This window comes from Argiope bruennichi, chromosome 3, assembly GCF_947563725.1.
Source record: "Argiope bruennichi chromosome 3, qqArgBrue1.1, whole genome shotgun sequence".
Taxonomy (NCBI): domain Eukaryota; kingdom Metazoa; phylum Arthropoda; class Arachnida; order Araneae; family Araneidae; genus Argiope; species Argiope bruennichi.
Window position 1 is genome coordinate 95321240 of NC_079153.1, and position 25362 is coordinate 95346601.

At 29.1% G+C, this 25362-nt stretch overlaps 1 protein-coding gene across 2 annotated transcripts in view; it reads right to left on the reverse strand.

The window, feature by feature from the left end:
* The window catches only part of LOC129964025 (cubilin-like), a 209012-nt gene that overhangs the window by 51727 nt on the left and 131923 nt on the right, over positions 1 to 25362 (reverse strand). The window contains exon 1 of one of the 2 annotated variants that reach the window (XM_056078689.1): positions 16347 to 16393. The exons of the other annotated variant lie outside the window; for it this stretch is intronic. Within the exon in view, the coding sequence (XP_055934664.1) occupies position 16347 (1 nt within the window). The 5' untranslated portion in view covers positions 16348 to 16393. Of the gene's footprint in view, positions 1 to 16346; positions 16394 to 25362 lie in introns of those variants that run through there. 2 annotated transcript variants of the gene reach the window in all.

The following is a 25362-nucleotide window of genomic DNA, read 5'->3' on the forward strand; positions in this document are numbered from 1 at the left end:
ATAGCAGCATTTTTGCTGGTCAAATTGTGCATTCTGACCAAAATCTGAAGCATGTCTAGCATAGGTAAGTTCAGATAAAGTCCATATAAATTTAAGAATATTCAACCAGGTCTCGTTGTTTTGTTTAGCAATGGTTATATACTATTTTGCCCACATTCTTGATCGGTTGCTAGTTTTAGTAAAAGCACAGTGCTACAATGAGATTGAAAGAAATTAGTGAATATAGCTCACAGGAATCAATCTACGGTAAGCAGAATGTGGACAAATCATCAGACTCTGTAACATATTAGCTAGTTATGTTTGTTTTGTCATAACAAGGTAAAGTTTATAGACCATAAAAATAGAATAATATAATTCAATACTGTGTCCCATTGTTTTATTTCATATAGTTATACACTATTTTGCCAACATTTTTGATAGGTGCTGGATTTAGAAAGACCATAGTGTTGATTGAAGAATATTATAAAATATTTATCACCCGCAAAAAGAGAATAGGGGCAAGCTAACAGACTGCAGTCTGTTTGCTGTAGATAATAATCAATACCTAAATGTTCAGCAACAAATAAAATCAACCCAAAAATAAAATAATGAAATTTACAAGCATTCGTTGCATTATGTTGATAACATACTACTTGATGTATTGCTGGGTTCAGCAACAGTATAGTACTATATTGCGACATAAAGACTGAGGTGATATAATTTAATAATCTGCTTGCTACAATTAAAAGTGAATAAATGAACAGATTTTACAAAATTTTTGCGGTTATGAATGCTGTATATCAATCAGAAACTGAAGCAGGTCCAGTATGAAATAAATTCTAATTTCCATAAAGATGGGAAATAATAATTTAAACTGTATCTCATTGTTTTGTATCATATTAGTTACTTATTAATCTGCTGATATATTTGTTCATTTTATGGAATCAATAAAATAACAGAACGATACTGAGATATGAAAAACTTGATTATCTTTTATAGAAAATAACATAATGCAAGAAAATCAATTAGTCAACCTGTCTTATAAGCAAATATTCAAGAAAGTTTAGTATTTTGTTCTACTAACAGCAAATATTGTGATTGTAATTTGCCATATTGAAGAATTTTCCATCAGTTAAAAAGTTTTTTTGGATTCTAGCAAACAATTAGTAATAAGACGTTACAGTGTAATCTAAATTTGAAAAAAAAAATCCAAAGCAACATTTTTATGACAGAACGTCTTAAGTAGCCAGAAATTTATAGAATTGGTGATAGATTAGCTCTTAAGAATAATCAGAATAAACACACAAAAAAATCTGAATTATTGGGTTTCCTCCAAAAAGATTTCAGATCGAAATGTATGATTGAGAAATTAGATTTGCCGGGAAATTGTTATAGGTCTATCTAAAGGTAGAATTCAGGTGCATTTCAAATTGGATCAATGAATTAATAATTGAAAAGATATAATTGCTAATTTTAGTAATGAGCTAATTCGAATTCAGAGTTTTTTTTCAATATTTCTTCTTGACAAAAAAATTCTTAAAATAGGTAACATGAGCTGTTTGAAATATAATCTTTCCGAATTCGACAAAACCTGAATTTTAAGTCTTTTTCTATAGAAAAATTGACAATATGATAATCAATCAAATAAATTTCATTTTGTTTTACCTGGAGTCATCATATCAATTTATGAAAATTTATCTCACTATTCTATTATTATTTTTAAGTCACAGACTCATCGGTTTGCGAACATTCTGCTTCTGTTAAGGGCAAAAAAAAATTGTGGTTATGATGTGAATTAAAAAAATAAAAAAGTACTTACTAATAGGGTTTTATTAAATTATTTATTTTAATATATTATTGGATATGGAAAAACATCAAACATTGAAGGGAAAATAATTAATAATAGCCTTATATATATATTTAAAATATAAAAACTGATATACAAACAAATAATTACTTTTTTCATTACAAAGAAAAATAAGAACATTTTTATACATTATTTTTAAGCTACAATTATAATTGTTCTACAAACTAAATTAAAAAAAAAACACGTAATATCTTGGAATTAATTCATGTGTGCTATTGAATAAAAACTAATATCTTTCTTTAAACAATATTACGAGGAAAATGTTGTTAATTTGCATATTTTCCTGCAGATGGAAATTGATAGTATTTTATTTGCACAGATTGTATTTAATTTGGAGATGTTTATTTTGATCTCTATTTTTGTGTGCATGTTTCTTAAATGAAGGAAAAATAAATTTACTCTTACTTCTATGTAAGTATGTTCACTTTTAAACAACTGAGAAGAAAAATATAATTTGGGAATTTATTAAGAGTTGACAAAATTATTTTAAGACTTCAATATTTAAGAACGATATTTTCTTTTGATGTTCAAAAAATATCTCTAATAAAAAAGGATTCAAAATAAATTAAAGAAATATTTTATTGATATTTCATTCGATATTTAATTTAACTACTATATTAATGAAGCATTTAGATGTTCAATAAAATATTATCCTTTTAAATGAGTAAATTGAATATAGCTTTCATTATATTACACAGCTGCCATTTTTTTACATATTAAAAATAACAGTTTGTACTTTCATGTTCAGTTATTTTCTAAGTTATAATTCTAATAAAATGGCTGTCCATTCAAATTATAATTCAGTATCTAACTGATAAAATTTTAAAAATAGGCTTATACTTCTACATAGAAAAATGTTCTAGATGTACATAGATTTATATTTCCTGCCGGAGTCAGTAAATGCTGTGCTGAAAATTTACAAATTCTAAATTTAATACAATTCTCTTGCCATATCCGCCATATTTAATGAAATATTTTTGGTATAAGTTTTAAATAGAAAAGTTTAAGTAGAAAAGTTTCATTCTTCAACATTTAAAACGAATCTATAACTATCTCTGTTTTAAACAATTTTAGGTTACTTCATTGGTCGCCTCGAGAATTATCCACTAATCAACACAAAGTTACTTCCTGGAGACGACTAATGAATGGCCATAAAATAATGAAATTCAGAGCATCATAATTCATTCAGTTTCGCCATTCATTTTTTTTATTTAAAAAATATGTGTTGAAGAAAGAATTTGCTGGCTCCCATGCGTTGAATCTCAAGTTCTTTTCTCTTTTATCCATCTGCTTTTATTACAATTCTAGTCGCCTTTGGTGACTAGTTGGTACGGTGGAGATATTTGTTATATTTAATTTCAGTTAAATTGTTCAGGCATAACTTCATGTTAATGATTCCGTCAAATTGTAAGACATTAAGACCATGTTATTTTCATTCTATTATGTATGCTTTGTTCATTATGTGCAGGAACCATTTTAATGGTCAGCAATCCCATTACATCATTACGATATTAAAAATATAAATTTCCGGTTTATCTATCTTTTAACTTTTACCGTATTTTTTTTATTTATTTTGTAAACTATGTAAATATTAAACAGAATCCTTCTTTAGCTTTTAATAATATATTAAAATAAGTGCTTAAATTTTTTAATAAACAATAAAAACTGTTTGAATTTCAGGACAACACTATAACCGATTATTAGAGATTAGGCGAAATATATATATATATTTAAACTACCAAAAATCTGGGAAAGTTTTCATGACTATAAAATTGATATCATTAAAAAAATAATATGCTGCATTTTAAAATGATGACAAAATTCATTTTTGTGGATTCATTTACGTAGTTATCACTTAAAAATTCCAATATTCAGCTTAATTTTTAATTAATTCAAATTCTGATTAAAAGTTTAAAAAAAAACATATGTGTTAATATATATGTGTGTCAAATTGGTAGTTGTAGGTGAAACGACGGCTTGGACAGTACAGCACTAATTCTCTCTCTCTCACACACACACAGAGAAAGAGAGAGAGAGAGAGAGAGAGACTTAATTTTTTAGTTAGAAAAATGCTCATGATGACACATACATTTATATTGCCTGATTTATATTGATTATTGTTTGATTCACTGTAATTCATCCCTGAATTAATAAATTCATCACTGAAAAATAACGAATTATGGATTTTAATACAATTCCAAATTTAGTGGTATATTCTTGGTACAATAACCTAAACCCTGAAAAATTTTTCTTGTCCATTGTCCGTTCATAACTATTAACTTAAACTATTTCAATCTGTATTAATTCATCGCATTTTCGCCTCAAGACCGAATTCGATTCCCATATGCATGCTTGTCAATCATTTGTTCGATGCCCGAACACGAATTCGAATATCGTGCAGGAACAGGACACGTATGATTTTGAAATGCTGTCTTGTTCTAAATACCACACCTATCAATTTCAAATATTGATCAATTGTTGAGCTGAAGCCACCTTCCTATAACTGATAATAAAAATATGAACAATTACTCCTTGAAAACATTCTTATGGTGTGTCTCGTCTTTGGTAGATTTCCTATGCTGGCATTAAATAAAATATAGCAGTTTCGTCTCATAGAAAATAATAAATATCTATTTGTTGCCTTAGCAAGCCACGAAAATAATTACAGAGTAAAATTTATCAAATCGCAAATACTAAAATTTATAATCAAATTTTGCTGCATTATCTATTTTTGCAGAAGAATTCTTTCCAATATTATTTGTCTTCAGTGGTTGGCAATTTCAAATTCATGGGAAAGTAATCAAAATTCTTCTGACGAAATCATCAAAAATAATTACCACGTAAAAATTTTCCATTTCGCAAATTTCGTAAATTTTAATCAAATTCTGTTACATTATCAGAAAATGTAACTTAATTTTATGTGTTGTTTTATTGAATACTTTTATATATGTATGCAAAATGTTTTATACATTGTATTATAATTAAATCTAAATGTACCAGATAAATTCAACTATACGATCTGCAAAAGTCGGTGTTTAGGTGGTTTTTTTTATTTTATTAATTTAGACAATAAGATTTCTTTTCGTATATCAAAAAATAAATAAACATAATGTTAGGAAACAATTTAAATATAATTTATTTTGAATTACGAAACTTTGATGTATAGAATAAGAAGCTGTATCTTCATAACATTCAGCCAAATCTAAGATCGTGAATAATTTAATTTACGAATAAATATGTTTTAGATGTTTTATTGTATACTAGCCGCCTTTGGCGACCAGCCGGTTCGCCAGTATTACCGCTCGCTACAATTTTCAATTAAATATTTTAAGTAACTGGTCTCTTAATAGATTCTCAAACAAAACATTTTTAATCTTCAAATTTTGATAGTCATATCAAACTTATACCGTTGTTTAGATCGTTTCGTTCAATTTACTATATATATTTTGCTAATGTGTTGTCATTTCCGGTAAAGCTTCAACTTTAATTTAAAATGGAAATGATAAAATTGCAATTAATATAAAGATATATTTTAATAAAACCAAGCGTTTTATTTTATTTATCATCTTTATTGTTATTTATTTATTTATTATTATTATTATTGAATATGAGTATTGCAAACAGAATCGCTCGGTATTTAAGTCTTATGTGAACTACAAAATATTTTTCATAATTTATGTAATATCTCAAACAATAATTCAACAAAAATTTCACAGATTCAGCATAAAATTCAGTTTTTAGCTTTGCTTTCAAAGGATTGAAATGAAATCAATAATAATATTTTGTTCCGGCCTATAAATATATTTCAAAAATTATGAAGTCTAAATTTAATGCAGTAAGGTATCATATTCTGAGAAATATTCTGGGCACACCAAATTTTAAATAAATGAATGAATGTTTCTATTTTCCACGATCAACTAAGACTTATTTATGAAGTTTTGAATGTTAAAAATTTTGGAAAAACTCAACATTTTCATAATCTTAGGCCAATTAATCTTGAGAAACCTGCGCGCTGATTGGCGTATTTTCTTTGAAACGATCGATGGAAAATCTAAAATTATCCTTTTTTTATTGAATAGTGATATTCAAATTTTCATAAATCAGTCAGTTTAAGTGATTGGTTTAGTTGATTGGAAATTAACTCTTTTTATTTAAAACATTAGTGTTTCAATAACATTTTGTTAATCGTGATTTCCACAGCAGAAGCTTTATGTAAAATCAAAAATTCGTTATTTATTAGAGCATTTATTGAATCAAGTTACATAAAATATAATCATTTTCTATTTGGACAATTTTATCAGATCTGTCTCTTACTAAAGGTTTACAAATTAGCCGTGTGGCCCTGATTTGAATGGATATCCTGTTGATATTAAACAAAACTTGCCTTAAAATAAAACTGATTTATTAGATTAATAATATAGAGAGTGTAAAAGATCATAAAATAATTTTTCTTGAATTTATTTTTTAGAAAAAATAATATTTCGTATTTGTTTTATTTCCTACGGACACGAGCCGAAAATTATATTTCTGCAGATTTCATTTCCAAAAAGATTTAATTTATTTTTAATTGGAGCTTTAATCAATGTCATGGCAACACTTTGAAAAAAGCTAATTTTTCCCCATGAATGCGAAACGTGCTCATGCAGCTTAAATTTTATTTTTTACGAAAAAAATTGTTGAAAAATATAGTTAAAATATTTATTTAAAAATTCATTAAAAATAGAAATTTAATTTTAAGGTTAAAACATTGGTATCATTTAAAAGATAAATTTTTGATCTTTAACTTCATGTAAAAATCTTTTTTGTGCTGTTATATTTTCGGAAGTTATAGCAGAAACACGCCAAAATTTCGCTCAATTTTTAAATAAATAAAATTCTAATCAAAAATTCGAAAAAATAACCCCCAGGTGCACATTCCCGGCCTCCAAGGTATACACGTGCCAAATTTGGTAGCTGTAGGTTGAATGGTCCGGCCTGTAGAGCGCCAACACACACACACACACACACACACACACACACACACACACACACACACACACACACACACACACACACACACACACACACACACACACACACACACACACACACTGAGCTTTATTATAAGTATAGATATAGATAAAACATGTAAAAATGGGAAAACTGCATTTTTAATATACCACAAAGAAAGATAACTTAAATGTATAATTAAAGGCAAAGCTATATTCATCCGTGGCGGTCAAAGCTGATTATTATAAATATTTAATGATGTTTTTAGCCTAGGCCTATGCGTTATTATAAATTTTCATATTTTACGTAAATCCTCATTTTTTCCTTGCACAGTTACTTACCAAGGAATCTAAATGCTATGTCATTTATCCTATTCATCTGCTATGTCCGGAGGTGAAGAACCTTGAGTTCAAGTTCTCCGTGAGACTCCTCTCAAATAGGCAAATGATGTCATTTAAAAATTTTGTATTTTCAAATGGAACCATTTTTTTGAATTGCAAAATGATTCATTCTTTGCAAGAAATCACGTTTTTATTTCGTCAACGACATTTATACATGGTGAAAATGCATATATTTAGAACTCAAGTACAAAGAAAATTTTAAAGAAAACATGATGCCATTTCATATGAGCATGAGACATTTGATTTTGATAAGAGTTGTGAATTAGGAATTACAGATAATTTATATTGATTATTAAAAAATAAATATTTACTATTCTTATGAGAAAAAATAGCGATCTGACTACATTCGTTTCGTACTATTCTGTATTTTTTGTTGCCAACACATTTCCACAAATTCAAACTACATATTTGATTACAATTATTTTTTATCGTTATCGAAAGTAAAATTAAAGCCTCACAAGTGAACTATTTAAAACAATGGGAATTCATTTATGTAAAAAAAAAAAAATGCCATTTTTGCCATAAGGTGCAAAACTAGTGCTGCTGACAAAAATTGGAGAACTAGACAGTCATAAAATGAAAGTATTTTTATGTGACGCACTGAAATTAGAATTTAACATATTTGCAATTCATTTGCTGATTCTAGATATTCGAGCTTACGTTTTACAATTTAGCGTCTTTTATTCAATAATTTAGTTCATGAAATGTGTTCAGTATTTTTCATCCCACGTGTCTGCATCTTGTTCATTCTCAAAATAACACTGTCGAGTATAAAATGCAATACATCTCTATTGATCTGTTTGACTTGCAATGTTGCACAGTCCATTAAATCCTAATTTCCGGAGGATATAAATTGTTTTAAATACTTTACAAATGCGCAAAAAAAATTGAAAAAAAAATCAAATTCAAACAATAGTTTTAGTGTTGACAAATTGCAAATAATAAAAAAAGCAAAAGTAACGACTTAAAATGATATTACGTTAAATGGCAATTAAAAAGTAATGTATTATATAAAAGTTTTATTTTTTCCTCTTATTTGATGACCTAAATTCATCCTACATAATTGTTGTCAATAGATTGAGGATGATTTGTAATTTTTTTCTTTGTGAACCGATTCCGATGGTCAAAGTGACATGCTATGAAATGGCGTTTCGCTTGTACCAACAATTTTTTAAAAATTAAATTCTAAATACTTTATTTTAATTCTGAACACCCTAAAGCTCAACTAAAATGTTGATTAATTCATTTGGTTTCATAACACTTATGATCTAATATACCACATGTGCAAATTGTCGATAATTCAGGTTGGGCATAAAGCGTTTAAATAAGACTAGCTGCCTTTGGCGACCAGTTTGATCATCTATTTTATTGGGTTTTTAAGCTGTTAATTATTAATATGGAATGCATTTCTTTAAAAAACACTTTCCCTTGTAATTTAGTACTAGTAAAACACGTGACTTCAATTAAAGTAGTTTACTGCAAATTAAAAAGTGCATAGATTACTAAATAAAAACAGAAGTGAAAGTCCGACGACCGATTTAATGATTAGCAAAAGCACGTGCTTTAATGTTTTGAAGGAGAATTTGGATTTTATCGTAGCATTTAAAAACATTGTTACATAAAGTGTATCGAATTGAATTAAAAATACTATTGAAGTTAAATGAAAAATCGTATGAAAATGAAATTTATATCATTAAAAGGTATCATTTTGTATCTTAAGGCAATATAAAAAGTATTTCTATAAGATAATTGTTTTAAAAGATACGAATATCAAATTTCGTAGACAAGTCATAACGGCTAGACTTAAGATTAATCTACAGGCGCTGAAATTGAAACATTTTGCAAAAAATCTTTGCCAAAATTCCTTTTTTTTCCCTCTCGAAGACTCGTTACTTGTCTATAACTCCGATTACCATTCAATCCATTGCAGCTTGAGACTACCGTCCTTTTATACCTCCCGGGAGGCGGGCCGAGAGCCTTCTGGACCAATCAGGCGTATCTCAATTCCTATTGGATGGATCGTTAAAATTCTCGAAGTTTCCAACATTTTTCTATTTTGTCGCCAAATTCGTTCCCAAATAGTCTCCAAGTTTGTCGCCAAGCTCTGGAATTACTGGCTCTTAACCCGAGCAACATCCAATACAGATGGCTGTAAATCGGTCTTTCCGGTGATGGAACTAACCGTGCTGAGAAACAGCATTACAGGTTTGAAACAATACTTTCTCTTTGTATACTTCGAATAAGAGAAGGTGACAATGAAGGGAATTACTATAATATATATTTAAAAATATTTTGAAAAATTTATACTTTTAGGATAAAATGGATATTATTGAAGAGCACTTATTTTTAAAGAACACATATTTCCTAAAATGTAATTATTTGCAAAATTTGGTAGTCTGTGTCTAACAGTCTGCATTGTTGACCGTTTTGCGAGATTTTTAATCATGTACGTCACACAACTCACGTTGCAATTTATAAATAGTGTGCCAATCTTTAATCATGTTGAAGTTTCATGCAGATGTTATATTTAGTGACATCCGTGTTACAAATTATTTCACGATTCTTCTTTGTGTTTCATTGAATTCACTGATATAAATGTTCTTAGTAAGAACACAAAGTTATCAGTCAGAAATGCGGAAACAACTTTTGTTTTTGTCAATATAAATATTACCACGTTGCATAATTTTCATTTGCTTTGAAAATCACATTAAATCTCATCATTTATTGTATGACCAGAATTCCACACCTTTAATTTAATTAATGGAGAAGAAAATTCCCGACGAAGCTTTTATCCGAAATTAAGAAAGTTGGTCACTGTGTATAGTAAAAATAAAAGTTAAGGAAAAAAACCTTGAATAATAATCAACCTTAACTTTTTCATCCAATTAGTATTCAGCCGAAAATATGCAAGGACGTCATTTCTATGCTAGATAACATGTAATCAGTAGAAAAATGCTCAATTAGCACCCGGGACTTTTTCAGGCGTATTCTCTTTACTGAAGGATCTCCAATCCTGATATTAGGCATTCTTATACCCTACATTCTATCTAGATTTCTTCTTTTTTTCCATTCTTTAATTCGATCATTCTTTTCACATCGATTGTCTGGAAAAAGGTCCTTAGCCCCGAGCGTGCAGTCTGCCTATCCCCCACTCTTGCAAAAGGCCCCCTCCCTTCAACCGTTCTTCATACCACTCCTCCAGCCAACGTCTGGCTTTTAATGACGGAGATGCGGTTACCATGGTTACAGGATCGGCAAAGCTCGGGAGCACGCGGTTGCATTCGGTTATTTCTTACGAGAAATTCCGATGTCTGTTTGGAATTCAACTTGGAAAGAAAAGTTCTGAGAGATTAAAAATAGACTCAAAGGTGGAAAAACAAGTTCGTGGGAAAATAATTTTGTATGAAAAGTGATTATTTTTTATTGTTTATTAAGTAATTTTATTATTTGAGGAGGCATGTGATATCTGTTTATTACAAAAGAAATACAAGATTTTTGGTTAAAATAAGTAATTATTATTGAATATCTTTATTTTATTACTATGGTATCACTTATTTCCAAAATGAAACCTTTTTGGTGAAATTAAAGTGGAATGTAGTAGTGGAAAGTAACTAATTCTATCTTTATTATGAGTATTAGGATGAAATTAAACTTTTGAAAAGAAAGGAGAAAAGAAAACTCATAGTTTTCCTGTTATAGTATGAGCTTCACTTCTATATTTGCTTGCGAAGTACACATTACCTTTAAATGTATGAAATAATAAAAAAATATACCCGAAATTCTATATAGCTGTAATAAATTTTTTTTTACAAAAATTGCATAATTATAATATATTTATTTAAATACTGTGATTATAAATTTTGAATTCAGAATCAATATATTAAAAAGCTTTATAATGCTGAATTTTGAAACACCATCAGCGGCAGTGTATTGAATATTTAGTGAAGCAATCACTTTTCATAGATGTATAATCTAGACTTTTCTCTTTTTCACTTTCTCATATAAGAAGTAATCAAAGATGAAATATTATAATCATAAAGAAAGCCGTACTACAGATTTTGACGGTTCTTCTCGTTTGAGTCCTTTATGAGATTTTGGACATACCACTTCTGTAACACATTTTTGGAATTTTATTTATCTATCTGTGAGCATTATAACTCAAACACATTTTGGATTAAATGGATGAAATTTTGTATGTATATCAAATTTGTTGACTTATCTTATTTTGAACGCAATTACACAACATTGTACAGGAAATCTGTCTGTCTGACTGTACGAGTACAAACGTACTCAATGAGTTAGATGAATAAAATTTTATACATATACTTAACACAAGAAATTTTTTTGTCTGGTTGTACGAGCACAAATGCATCCGATAGCTACAAAACTCAAAGAGCTAGATAGATAAAGTTTGGTACACAGGTCTAACATCTAAAGTGTAAATACATATCAAATTTTGATTCATATCCGTCGAGGGGATGGCAGACTCTTGATCTGTACTTTCGATTACAAGTGAGCGAGGTAACTCAAATAATAGTTATAACTCAATAATAATAATAATAACAACTTAAATAATAGTTCTGTGTCAAATTTTAGCCTCAGTTTGTTGAAAGAAAAAGTGTCGAAAATGCGCATTCTGTTTTCTTTCATCTCCAAAGCATCATTCCTCATATGAGTGACTACAATTTTATTCGCGCTAAAGGGGAGATGACACATTTATTAGAGATTATGCAAGAAAGTTTCAGAGAGACTACTCTAGATGGTTGTGAGTTAATTTTTCTTAATTTCTTTGCATATCTATTTATTCAGATACGTAACAACAAATTTTAGCCTCAGTTTGTTGAAAGAAAAAGTGTCGAAAATGCGCATTCTGTTTTCTTTCCTCTCCAAAGCATCATTCCTCATATGAGTGACTACCATTTTATTCGCGCTAAAGGGGAGATGACACATTTATTAGAGATTATGCAAGAAAGTTTCAGAGAGACTACTCTAGATGGTTGTGAGTTAATTTTTCTTAATTTCTTTGCATATCTATTTATTCAGATACGTAACAACAAATTTTAGCCTCAGTTTGTTGAAAGAAAAAGTGTCGAAAATGCGCATTCTGTTTTCTTTCATCTCCAAAGCATCATTCCTCATATGAGTGACTGCAATTTTATTCGCGCTAAAGGGGAGATGACACATTTATTAGAGATTATGTAAGAAAGTTTCAGAGAGACTGCTCTAGATGGTTGTGAGTTAATTTTTCTTAATTTCTTTGCATATCTATTTATTCAGATACGTAACAACATATTACCGAATAATGCAATTTTAATCAGTCTTAAGAATCCCATGAATGGATACTAGAAATATTAAAGACGAATTCTGTTTCTCCAATTATACTTGATTATTGAAGAAGATCTCTTTAACAATAATATTTATGAGAAGTTAATATCGGTAAATTGCATGATATTAAAATTCTCAAAATACTCTATAGAGCAAACCATTGGATCTAGTGTTATCACAGTTGACAGGTAATATCTTGGAGAGCAAATGCTTATAAAAGAAAGGGTTTCAAAATTTTAATTATAATTTTTTAAAATCAAAGATTAATTGAAAATCAGATACTCTACCTCAATAATTTCCGAGTTCTATAGTTTAGAATACGTTTCTAAAAATATTATAAAATCAGGCGAATCAAACCAAAAATATTACAACGTTCGAATGCTTCGATTTAAAGGTTCGAATCTCCTTTAAATTTTGTATCATATTATTTTTCATCAATCAGTTATATAGAAAATCTTTAGAAATAATTGTTATAATCTCGGAAAAAAAATAGTTAAAAAATTTATACAGAAATTAATCTTAAAATTAATATTAAATAATTAACCGCATGATTAGTTTAAATGTGCAGTAATTTTTATGTATAATTCATTAAATTATCCAAAATTAATTGAATAGAAGCAAAATAGCTGTAATATAAATCGCTTTTATGATATTAGGTTAACCGAGTCACAATAAATTAGATATATGCTTCCGTAAGGTTAATGGAAAACTGATCGTAATAGTGCTCTCTGCGCATAATCCACTGCATATTAGTATAGATGGGGATGACGTCAGAGCTTAGCTAAGACAATTTGTAGTCAGATGGCATAATGAGAGCAATTTATCTTTGGAGTGCACATAAAATCACTCCATTTGGAAATCAATCGACGTTTCTTAGTCGGAAATCACATGACTAATAATGCTCTCTCATAGGATAGTTTAGTTATGCATTTTATGTCCCTGTTTTAATCACAACAAATTAAAGTCATCTTTAACCCCTTAACTGTTTTATTTTCTTTACTATCTAATAAGATGACACCTTCTATTTTTTGAATATTTTCATATTTTGATTCAAATGGAAATCCATTGAATACTTGACTTATCTATGTATTCTAAGTAATTTTAATATTGAATTATAATCGTTATGAATGGTTTATTTTTTGCTTACAACTATCAAAATTCGATAAATCGATGCACGTATGGCACTCGGGCAAAACAGTTAAGCGGTTAAAAGCTATTTATTTCCGTCTTTACCTGTGCTGAAAGATGTCTCTTTTACCTTCCAAGCCTGAGTTAAAAGACGTTTTTATATGTTCTTTATTTACTACGAAGGTCTGTAGTCACCTGGTGATAAGGTTCGGCAGAGGAGCCGGAGGATTCCAGGATCCAAACCCGATTCCACCGAAGAACCGTTGTGTAAGTGGGCCGAACTCACGCTAAATAAATTCGTCGGAGCTAAATATCCTCCAGCTGGAGGACGCTTTGAGAGGAGATGACGGTTCAGGTGTCGACCTCGTCATCTACCCGTGGTTCAAATTTAAGAGATCCATCCCAAAATAATCCTAGCTTTGCTTTAAAATTGGACATTAATATAACTAAAACAATTTATAACGAATCCCCAGTTCTGAATCTCTTAGTCAACCATACCTGTATAAATTTTCCAATTAATTCTGAATGTTATCCTTTCCTCCCTCCTAATGAATTCTGAAATATATTTTTAAATTTCAAATAATTTTGGTTACGATTATCTTTATTGGCGAGATTTTTTTTATAAATTGTTAATGTTATGAATAAATGTTTTTGGACCAAAAAGGATAATTTTTTTTTGCTTTTTTTGTGGTAATCGCATCTCTTATTTTGCATGCATAGCAATCCAATAATTTTAGTTTAATCATTCTCTCTATAAGATATTTTGTTATATTTTCCAAATTTTTAAATTTAATAAATCTGAAAGGTAACTGATTAACAGGAGGGAATCTAGCGATAAAAAGAAATTGTTTAGTGCCAATCAGGCATATATGCACCGAAAGAAGAGTTTAGTACTTCGGACCATTGTAATTAGAACATCATGTTATGATAAAAATCCTTTTGTAACGGTATAAACAAAAAAGGGGATAAATCTAAGTGTTAGTGATTTATTCACTCCTTACCAGAACCACTCACACTGGGTGGCTCTATGAAAAAAAAAATGCTACTTAGCTGTAAGATGAAGGGTCAGACAATACGGTAAAGGATTGACCAATATACCAATATCAGAATACTTTTCACAGAAAATATGCTTTATTTATTTTAAAGGGTTTTGAAATAGTACTTAAAATTAAAAATATTCTTATTCCAAGCAACGTCGGATTTGGTACCTAATTGCTAAATATTTTAACATATAATTATAAATTTAAAAAGTAGCATATTTTATGCAATTTATTCATCCTATTCCGACTATCCCCTAATTTAAAAGCACCCAAACTACCACTTGGTATAATCAGCGATATGTACTTACAACATTTTCCATTTGCAGATTTGAATGCGCAGATTATTAGTGCGCACGAAAATCAATAATTCCGAAACCTCACGACTTACGCCACTTCAGTATCAACCTTTTCCTTGTAATATATTGTTTTATTCCGTCAGATTCCTCTAAGAAAGCCGTCTATTGAAACATTACATGTGTGCAGTCTATTGAAACAAATAAACGATGGCATCCTATTTATCTAAATGAAAAAGGCTGCGACTACAAATCCATACATACACAGGGCGCTCTTTTGTGAACAAAATGCAGGAATATCCGTAAATTCTAAAGAGGGTGAATAATAATTAATAAAGAGAAAAGATCCCCCCCCCGGCGCAATTTGCTGAAGACGGAATCAAATGCTTACATGAGACTTTTTCCTCTTTTACTCATTAGTGAGTCGAAGCATTGCTTACACAAAAGGAAGCGAAATTTTTGTTTCTTTGCATTGAGTCGAGGCTTTGTGCCTAATTAAAATCGAAATCATAAATGCAAATTGGACAAAAGTATCAAAAAATGATGACATCTTTTCATGAACTTTTCGCTGCAGATTCATTCTGCTAGAGATTTACTTTGAAATAAACCCGGGGATATATTGGTAGACTTTTTTAAAATGCGAAAAGTGGTTCTAATTAGTGATTTTAATGCTTGGCTAATATTCATTTGCTGGTAATATTACTACTTAGATCAACAATTTGTTGAATGGATTCATTGATACATAGAAAGGTATTGCATTTAAGCATATAATTAGATTAAGATTTTTTTTTAAATATAAATGATGCATTTCGTATCTGAATTGTAGTTGAACGATGCGAACTTTCCATATTAAGGCACAGACTTTAAAAAGTAATTAAGTTATAAATAAGCCCTTCTTGTTTCGTTTTGAATTAAATTTCTAAAAATAGCTCTAAAATAAGTGAACGCAACATCTAGAAACAAAATTTACCATATATGCGTAATTAGAAGCGATATTTTTGCAATTAAAAAACAATTACATGCTGATGCAATGGTATCAACTTTTGCATCAGCATGTTACCTAAATTACCCAAGTTGTTACGTAATTAAGACTAAAGTTGTTAGGTAAAGTTAGTAAGTTATTAGGTAATTAAGAGTTACCTAAATTGCAGCATCCTCAATTATATAGCTTATAAATAGATTCAATGATGTATCATAATTTGCATGGTATATTTAAATCTATCAATAATCCAACACAATCTTATTTTTTGAGGTTTCAGTTTTCAGGAGAAACTCAGTGAAAAATAGCAAAATTACTTAATACTTAGTACTACTTTATACTTACTTTAAATACTGCAGTATTACTTTAATACTTAGTCACTACTTTAAAAAGAAATTCTATTGCACTGTGCTTGAAATCAGTAAGCATAATGTTTTACAATGTGCTCAATTTTCCTTCTACTGCGCAAGCATAAGGACATTGCATCTTTGCTTTCACTGAGGCCGTGGTGGCCTGATGGTAAGGTCTCGACTTGTGAGCCATAGGGTTTCAGATTCGAGACCCGATTCCACCGAAGAACCGTCGTGTAAGGGGGTCTGTTGCACGTTAAATCCGTCATACCAAACGTCCTCCCGCTGGTGTGGTGTGGTGTGGTGTGGAGAGGGGGCTGCCAGCTCAAGTGTTGTCCTCGTCATCTGACCGCGGTTCAAGATTACGAGGTCCGTCCCAAAAATAGCTCTAGTGTTGCTTTACAACGGGACGTTAATATAACTAAACTAAACTAAACTTTGCCTTCGCTACATAGTTTGAGAAGGGAAGAAACCTTTCACTGGTTAGATTTGATTTTAAATCAACAGTTTAACTCTATGTTTATGGTTCCGCCAAACTGTCTAACTTTAAAGCCATGCTATTTTAAATATCTTGCATCTATTTACTGTGCCCTATAACCTTTTCTGTTGAATATAGTGTTATATCAGCATATCTCTATAAAAAAGCTAAATATCCGCTTCATCTGTCGGCTAAATTTCATGATATTGTAACTTCACTTTTTTTGTCTTGTAAACTGTACAGATATTTAACAGAATTCAACAACAGCTTTAGCTTTCAGCAATGTAAAAAATTCAAGGGACAAAATGGTTGATGAAACAAAGAAAAGGGTTTGAATTTCGAATCTACAATATGAATCTGTTGTTGGAAATTAGAAAAAAAATATTTTTAAAAAGTTTTCATAATTTGCACTATCATTAAAAACACAATTTTTGTACTTTTAATAATAACAGTGAAACTGTATAAAATTCATTTCAATAACAAAACACATAATACGCTACTTTTTATACATTCTTGTAAGATCTAATAAAGAAAAAGAACCAAACGCTGAGTGTCGAAGATTTTTATACGATACAACAATAACTCAGAAAGTGCTACAAGCGATATCATGATAATTGCGTCCATTTTTACGAAAAGGGTTTTCTTGACATATCTGTCATTTGCCATCTGATCTATCAAGTTTTATCTGAAAAGCAACGGAAATTGCTCAGTATCTTAATGTTTATTGTTGCTATTAGAACACACTATCTCCTACTTTGATACCATTTTCCTTTGTTAGAAATGGAAAGAAATCTTTTCCCTCCAGAAAGCCCGTAGATTGATGAAACATAGAAAATGCCGAGATGTTATCATTTTTGGATGTTTTGTCGCTAATGAGTTTTGTTGCAGGAAAAGGAAGATTTATAATAAACAAAGGAAGTAAATCATTCGATTAGGAAGAAAATTCTTTGCTAATGCCTATTTTTCAATCCAATTTCGAAACTTTATGTAATTGGATAGACTTTCGAACATTCTTAATTCAAGTATGAGAGGAATTTGCGTAAAAACTTTTTTAGTTTCGAGGTGATCTTAATTTAAAAAATTTTAAAACGTCAGAATTCGTTTCCGATCGTACTTTCTCATTACATAGAATGACATTATGGGGTTTTTTATGTTGAGCTTTCTACTTTTTGCTCTAGTATAAAGTAGTAAGTCGGATTTGTATTTGGAACTTCTATTTGACAAATTGAATCCGAAATTGTCTTTTTCAAGATGACGTTCTATACACCAAGACTGTATTATGTAGTAATTATATTTCATGTTTAAACTTTATGGATATATAATTTCTAGTTAGTTTTCTTGTGTTGACAAATCATGTTTAAAAATCAGTAAAATTCAATTAGCATCCAATAGCTTTGAATTTGCTTTTGAATAGAAACTTCATTCCATCTCTTCCGTATGCATGTTATTAAATAACAAATAAGCAGTTATAATAGTTAATTCTTACATAAATATCACGAAGTATTCATACAAATTTACTAGTTGGCTAGCTTTCATGAATTCTACAGAGCATATCTATATCTATACTTATAATAAAGCTCAATGTGTGTGTGTGTGTGTGTTAGCGCTCTACAGGCCAGGTCATTTGACATACAGCTATCAAATTTGGTACATGTATACCTTAGAGCTCGGGAATGTGCACCTGGGGTCTCTTTTTATGAAATTTTAATTAGAATTTTAATTATTAATTAAAAACTAACTTTCCCGCCAAAAAAAACTTCCATTTTCCCCACCGCCAACTTTTCCGCCAAAAAAATCTTCCATTTTCCCCACCGCCAAATGAGTAAGGCTTCAGTTTCTTTTTCTCCCAACAGTAATGAGGCTAATGTTAACATTTTTCGGTGGATTATTTCAAACGATTCTGTTTAATTTTTTAATGTTTTATGCATTTAAAATTAAACATTGTTAATTAATCCATGTTTCAGATTCATTCTGAAGTACTTTTGAATTAAAATAACACAGAATAAAGGAAATTAAAAATGTATAATCTGCATAGCGTTACCCCAACTGGCGTAGAAAAATTCACGCATTTGCGTTAACGTAACTGGCGAAGAAAATTCACTCATGCGTATTGTGTTCTGATTGTTGACATGACAACCAACGAATGATTTAAATTATTTTTAGGTTAGTTGCATGCTTTTGTTAAGTAAATTGTATTTATGTTAGTTATATATTTTTTGTATATGCTTATAGTTTTAAGTACATCGTTTTTTAAGTAGTTTTTTTAAACCTGTTTTCGACCGATTATTTTAAACGATTCATATTATTTTCTTAGTGTTTGATGCATTTAAAATTAAACATTGTTAATAAATCGATCTGTTCATGATGAATCTGAGAAATTTTTGTTGACAAATTCTTGAGATATTACATAAATTAAGAAAGATATTCTTTAGTGCCCATAAAGTTTAAACGCTCAGTGACTCTATTATCAGTAATCATATTATTAAAAAAATGCTTTGTTTTAGTAAAAAATATTATTATATTAATTGCAGATTAATCATTTACACTTTAATTTAAAGCATAATTTCTACGAGGGGTAACAGAAAATTAGAGAGATACATATCACGCTATGACTGAAGGTCTTTATAATATTATGAGTGAATTATATGACTATCAAAATTTGAAGTTTTAAAATATTTTGCTGAAGAATCTATTAAAGTTGGAATTGCGTAAAATATTTAATGGTATGACCGGAGTTTAACCCCCTGCTTGGCATAATTTTTAAAAATCGCCAACAACGGCCTTGCGAAATGTTCAAAAGCAAAGGAGCAGATGTTCAATTATAGTGCATAATAAAGATTATAAGCTTTGGCGTGTTATCGCAACTTGGTGAAGAAGGGGATTAAACTCCGGTTCAACCTATTTAATTATTAAAATTTAAACGAACATTAAGATTGGCGAACCGGCTGGTTGCCAAAGGCGGCTAATATATAATAAAGCTCAATGTGTATGTGTGTGTTGGCACTCTACAAGCTAGACCGATCGACCTAAAGCCACCAAATTTGGCATGTGTATACTTTGGAGGTCGGAAATACGCACCTCGGAGCAATTTTTAAATTTTTTTAAATTAGAATTATAATTAATTAAAAATTAGGTGAAATTTAGTCGTTTTTCCGCTATAAATTCCGAAAATATTATTGCACAAAAATGATTTTTACAATTTACCGATTAAAGTTCAAAAAATTGTCTTTTCAATGATACTGATGTAACCTATATATTAAATTTCTATTTTTAATGAATTAAAAAATAATTTAACTATATTTTTCAACAATTTATATCGTGAAAAATAAAACTGAAATTTAAGTTGCATGTTCACATTTCGAGTAAATGGGGAAAAAAATTAACTTTTATCAAAGTGTTGCCATCACTATGATAAAAGCTTAAATTAAAAAAAATACGTTAACTGTTACTGGAAATTAAATCTAGAAAATTGTAAATTTCAGTTTGTGTCTGTTTGGAATGAAATAAGTGTGAGATATAATATTTTCTAAAAAATTGCAACAAATAATTTGTTATGACTTTTTTACAATATCTATATTATTAAAGGAATAAATCAGTTGTATTTAAGGCAGATGTGATTTAGTATATACACAAAATATCCACTCTATTCGGAATTAGATCTGAGCGATGAATGAACTTCATCATCGCGATATATCGTCCAACACATATCGATATTTTTCGTTGTATCGTGATATCATAATTTATTTATAGCTATTATAATTTATAAATAGCTTCGCTTAACGTATTGACTGATCAGAACAACTCGGAATAAAAGAAAGTTTCAATTTATAAAATTAAAATATTTGTTTTCTGTTGAATAAAAATAATTAACAAATAATTCTATTGAAATACCTTTAATAAAGTGTGTCAATGCTAAATCAGGTATAACGGAACTTCTTTTTTTTATGCGAGTACTGCCGAGTGTGAAAGTGCTACGAATAAAATTGTGAATTTAATCTGAGTGAATCCTTTTTGCTTTTATTTCTGACAATTGAATATTTAGCGATTAAACAAAGGACCGGCAACAACCTTCTGATAGCTCCAATTATTTTCCCATCCTGGTATCATTCTGTTAGGGAACAGAAAGCAGTGCTTCTAAAATAACTTGCTTAACACAAGTATTTTTATATATTAAAACATGAAAATATTTATAGCATTATTAACAAAAATTATACATAAAGGTGAAAAAGAATGCAGAGCAAATAAAATAAACACTAACACAAAAACGGAATCAAAAACGAAAATTAATTGTAAATATCGATTTATTATATTATGATTTATCATGAACTATTACTTAAGATCATGATTCGATATTTTTTGAAAACCGGCATCGAAAAATCGATTTTTTTCAATTAATCGAAAATTGGCACAGTCCTAATCAGGAGCCAACAGTTATTCTGTAAACCTTTAATAATAGGTACACATCTGCTTACAAAAGACTCTAAATGAAGTAAATAATAACATTTTATGTATTTTTAGTCAATAGATGTTCTGATGAATTATGAATTTTAATTTTTTTCTACGATCCTCTGCCCTGTGAATCATCTTTAACAAAATAAGTTTGAGACACTAATATTTTAAATAATAAAAGAGTTACATTCCAATGAACTAAATCAGTTACTAAAACTGACTGATTTATGAAAAATTGGATATCACTATTCTATAAAAATAGGCGATTTTACACCACTTCATCGACCGTCTCAAAGAAACTAATCATCTTCTAAGGTTTCTCGAGAGTAATTGGCCTAGATTATGAAAATGACGATGTTCCTAAAATTATAACATTCAAACTTTAATATATAGGTCAGATTTGATCACAGAAGAGAGAAACGTTTATTTATTTAGAAGTTGGAATGTCAAATATGATTCGCGGAATATGATTCCGTAGGCCAAAAGACTGTCTAAAATTTAAACTTCACAGAATTTTGAAGTATATTTATAGACATAAACAAAATAATATATTTTACTCACGTTGTTTAAATCCTTTCGAAAGAAAACTAAAAGCCGAATTTTAAGATGAATCAGAGAAATGTTCGCTGAATAATTCTTTGAGATATTATTTAAATTTTGAAAATTATTCTGTAATGCACATAAAAATTCAATGCGGAACGGCACTGCTTTGAGTTCTCATATTTTTTTAAAGACATGCTTGGTATCAAAAAAATGCTTTTATATTAATTGTAGCTTAATCATTTCCATTTTAATTTAAAGTTGAAATTTAACGGGCGCAGACAGAAAATTGGAGAGATACATAATGAACTTGGCGACTTAAGCTCTACATATTAACATTAGTATATCACTATCAAAATTTGAAGCTTAAAAGTATTTAATGAAAAAAAATTATTAGGAGAATAAGTTATATAAAATATTTAAATGAAAATTTTAGTGAAAATTAAAACAGATGAAACGGTTGGTCGCCAAAGGCTGCTAGTCTATACTTATAATAAAGCTCAATGTGTGTGTGTGTTGGCGCTCTACAGGCCAGACCGTTTGACCTACAGCTACCAAATTTGGTACATGTATACCTTGGAGGTTGGGAATGTGCACCTGGGGTTCCTTTTTTCGAATTTTTAATTAGAATTTTAATTATTAATTAAAAAATAACTTTCCCACCAAAAAAAATCTTCCATTTTCCCCACCGCCAACTTTTCCGCCAAAAAAATCTTCCATTTTCCCCACCGCCAAACGAGAAAGGCTTCAGTTTTTTTTCTCCCAACAGTAACGAGGCTAGGGTTAAAATTTTTCGCCGGATTATTTCAATCGGTTCTGTTTATTTTCTTAATGTTTGATGCATTTAAAATTAAACATTGTTAATGAATCAATCTTTCAGATTCATTCTGAAGTACTTTTGAATTAAAATAAAACAGAATAAAGGAAATTAAAAATTTCTAATCCGCATAGCGTTACCCCAACTGGCGTAGAAAAAATCACGTATTTGCGTTACGTAACTGGGGAAGAAAATTCAAGCATGCGCATTCTGTTCTGATTGTTGCCATGACAACCGTTATCAATGGATGATTTAAATTATTTTTGAGTTAGTCGCATGCTTTTGTAAGTAAATTGTATTTATGTTAGTTATATATTTTTTGTATATGCTTATAGTTTTAAGTACATCGTTTTTTAAGTAGTTTTTTTAAAACCTGTTTTCAACCGTTTATTTTAAACGATTCGTTTTATTTTCTTAGTGTTTGATGCATTTAAATTTAAACATTGTTAATTAATCGATCTGCTCATAATGAATCTAAGAAAATTTTGTTGACAAACTCTTGAAATATTACATAAATTAAAAAAAAAAATATTCTTTAGTGCCCATAAAGTTTAAACGCTGAGTGACTATTTTCAGTAATCAGATTATAAAAAAAATGTTTTGTTTCAGTAAAAAATATTATTATATTACTTGAAGATTCATTCTTTCCACTTTAATTTAAAGCATAAATTCTACGGGTGCTAACAGAAAATGAGAGATACATATTACGTTATGACTGAAGGCCTTTATACTATTATGAATGAATTATATGACAATCAAAATTTGAAGTTTTAAAGTATTTTGATGAAGAAGCTATTAAAGTAGAAATTGTATAAAATATTTAATTATTAAAATTTTAACGAACATTAAGATTGACGAACCGGCTGGTTGCCAAAGGCGGCTAGTATTATAATAAAATAATATATTCCAAAAATAAATCAACTCTTATATCTACAAATTATAAAAGTAATTTTAAACTAGTTAATTTTCAGAAGTTGCGCGTTTTGGATTACGACGAATACTATTGAATAATGTGCATTTTGAAAATTTCTCCATGTTTAAAATGAGAAATTAAATTTTATAAAATGTTTCCATGTGTAATTTAATTATATATTGTATTTGGAAAGCACATTATCATTATTTCGTAAATCTTTGACAGATTTTCTAAGAGAGATTTTTCTTTAATGCTGTCACATTCATCGCATAATTCTTTTTCTATAATCTACTGTAAAAAATTATTTGTTATATCTATTGATGAATTTTCGGAATATTTTTTTTGAGTGATTTCTTTTATGTGTTTTATCTACCACACAAAAAAGTTTGATTATATTATATACTGAAAATTTTCTGCTTTAGATCATAAAAGTCTGTTTTATTTTAAGTTTTATACTTCCAAATTTGTATATATACCACACTTTGGAAGCAGTAACAACTCAAAAAAAAAAAAATCGATTTTGAAAGATTCAAGAATCTACTTCAATCTGCATGCAAGTTGCAGTTAAAAAAAAAGTGATTCCAGAAAAATTGGAAAGAATTTCCCCCGAAAAAGGAAACGTCTTACGCATCAAGTTTATTTTTGTTTAAGTCTTTGTCTTTCACCAGCGTTTCTGTAGCATTCTTTCATCACTACAATACTTCTCTTATTTTCCCAAAATTATTCATAAGTCAAACAAATAAAAAACTCGCAAAAAGCACTGCTTCCTCCGCATCCTTTATTCTTTTAGAAATTTAACATACTAGGCGAGCAATTGAAGTGCACTTTTCCAAGTGACGGACGGTCAAAAACGTCAGCTGTTGAGAAACTTTTTATTTTCTCCCTCGTCTGCTCCATTACATTTTTTTTGTTTGTTTATTTTTTATTTGACGTCGGCTGCAAACGATTTCAGCTGAAATTTTTACCCTTTTATTATGTATGCATATGTATACATGTAAAATTGTTATTAGAATGCTTCTTTATTGACTTTAAAAATCAACTGCTTTTTTTCTTTCAAACAGACAAATAAAAAAAGACAGTTTGCAAAATAAAAGGAATATATTAAAGTTTTCACTAGAAAGTTATTTGTTTGCCCAAGAATTGTGGGAAACGTCTATAATAAAAATATAATATAATTTTAAGAACTAAATTATAAAGGAATTAAAATTAAAAAAAATCACCCTTTGAAGATTTTTACCGGGTAAATAAGCATAAAGAATGTAGGTTCATGTTCATGAAAAGTAGGAGTTCTTAAATGAAGAAATTAAAAATTCATTAAGAATAGAAGAAATTAAATGTTCATTAATAACAGGATCAAGTTTACAAAGTATCCAGTATTTACTTTTAATTAATACAATGATTAAAAATACAATTTTTCAAAAATATAATTTATGGAAAGGCTTTAAAAATTTTACCATTTTGTTAGAAACATGATACATTTCTTAACCAAAAACTGTATAATTTATTGTTTTTAATAATTTATGAGATTTATCTTACATGGGTCATTCAATTTGTTTTTATCTGGAACATTACCTAGAACAACATCTAAGAATACGACTAATGCCGCTTCTGTCATTGGTTTGAATTAAAGGGAGGAACTCAAAAATTAAAAAAAAAAATTATACTAGTCCATTTTGTGCTCTAATGAATACATATAATCTTTCCCCGCCTCTTGTGACGCTGGCGGAGTCAAAAATGTATCAGCCCCTTCGGTTTGCGTTTTACTTGGATGCGAAATCCCAGCTTCTATTTTTTCATCTTCCAACCGAGATCTA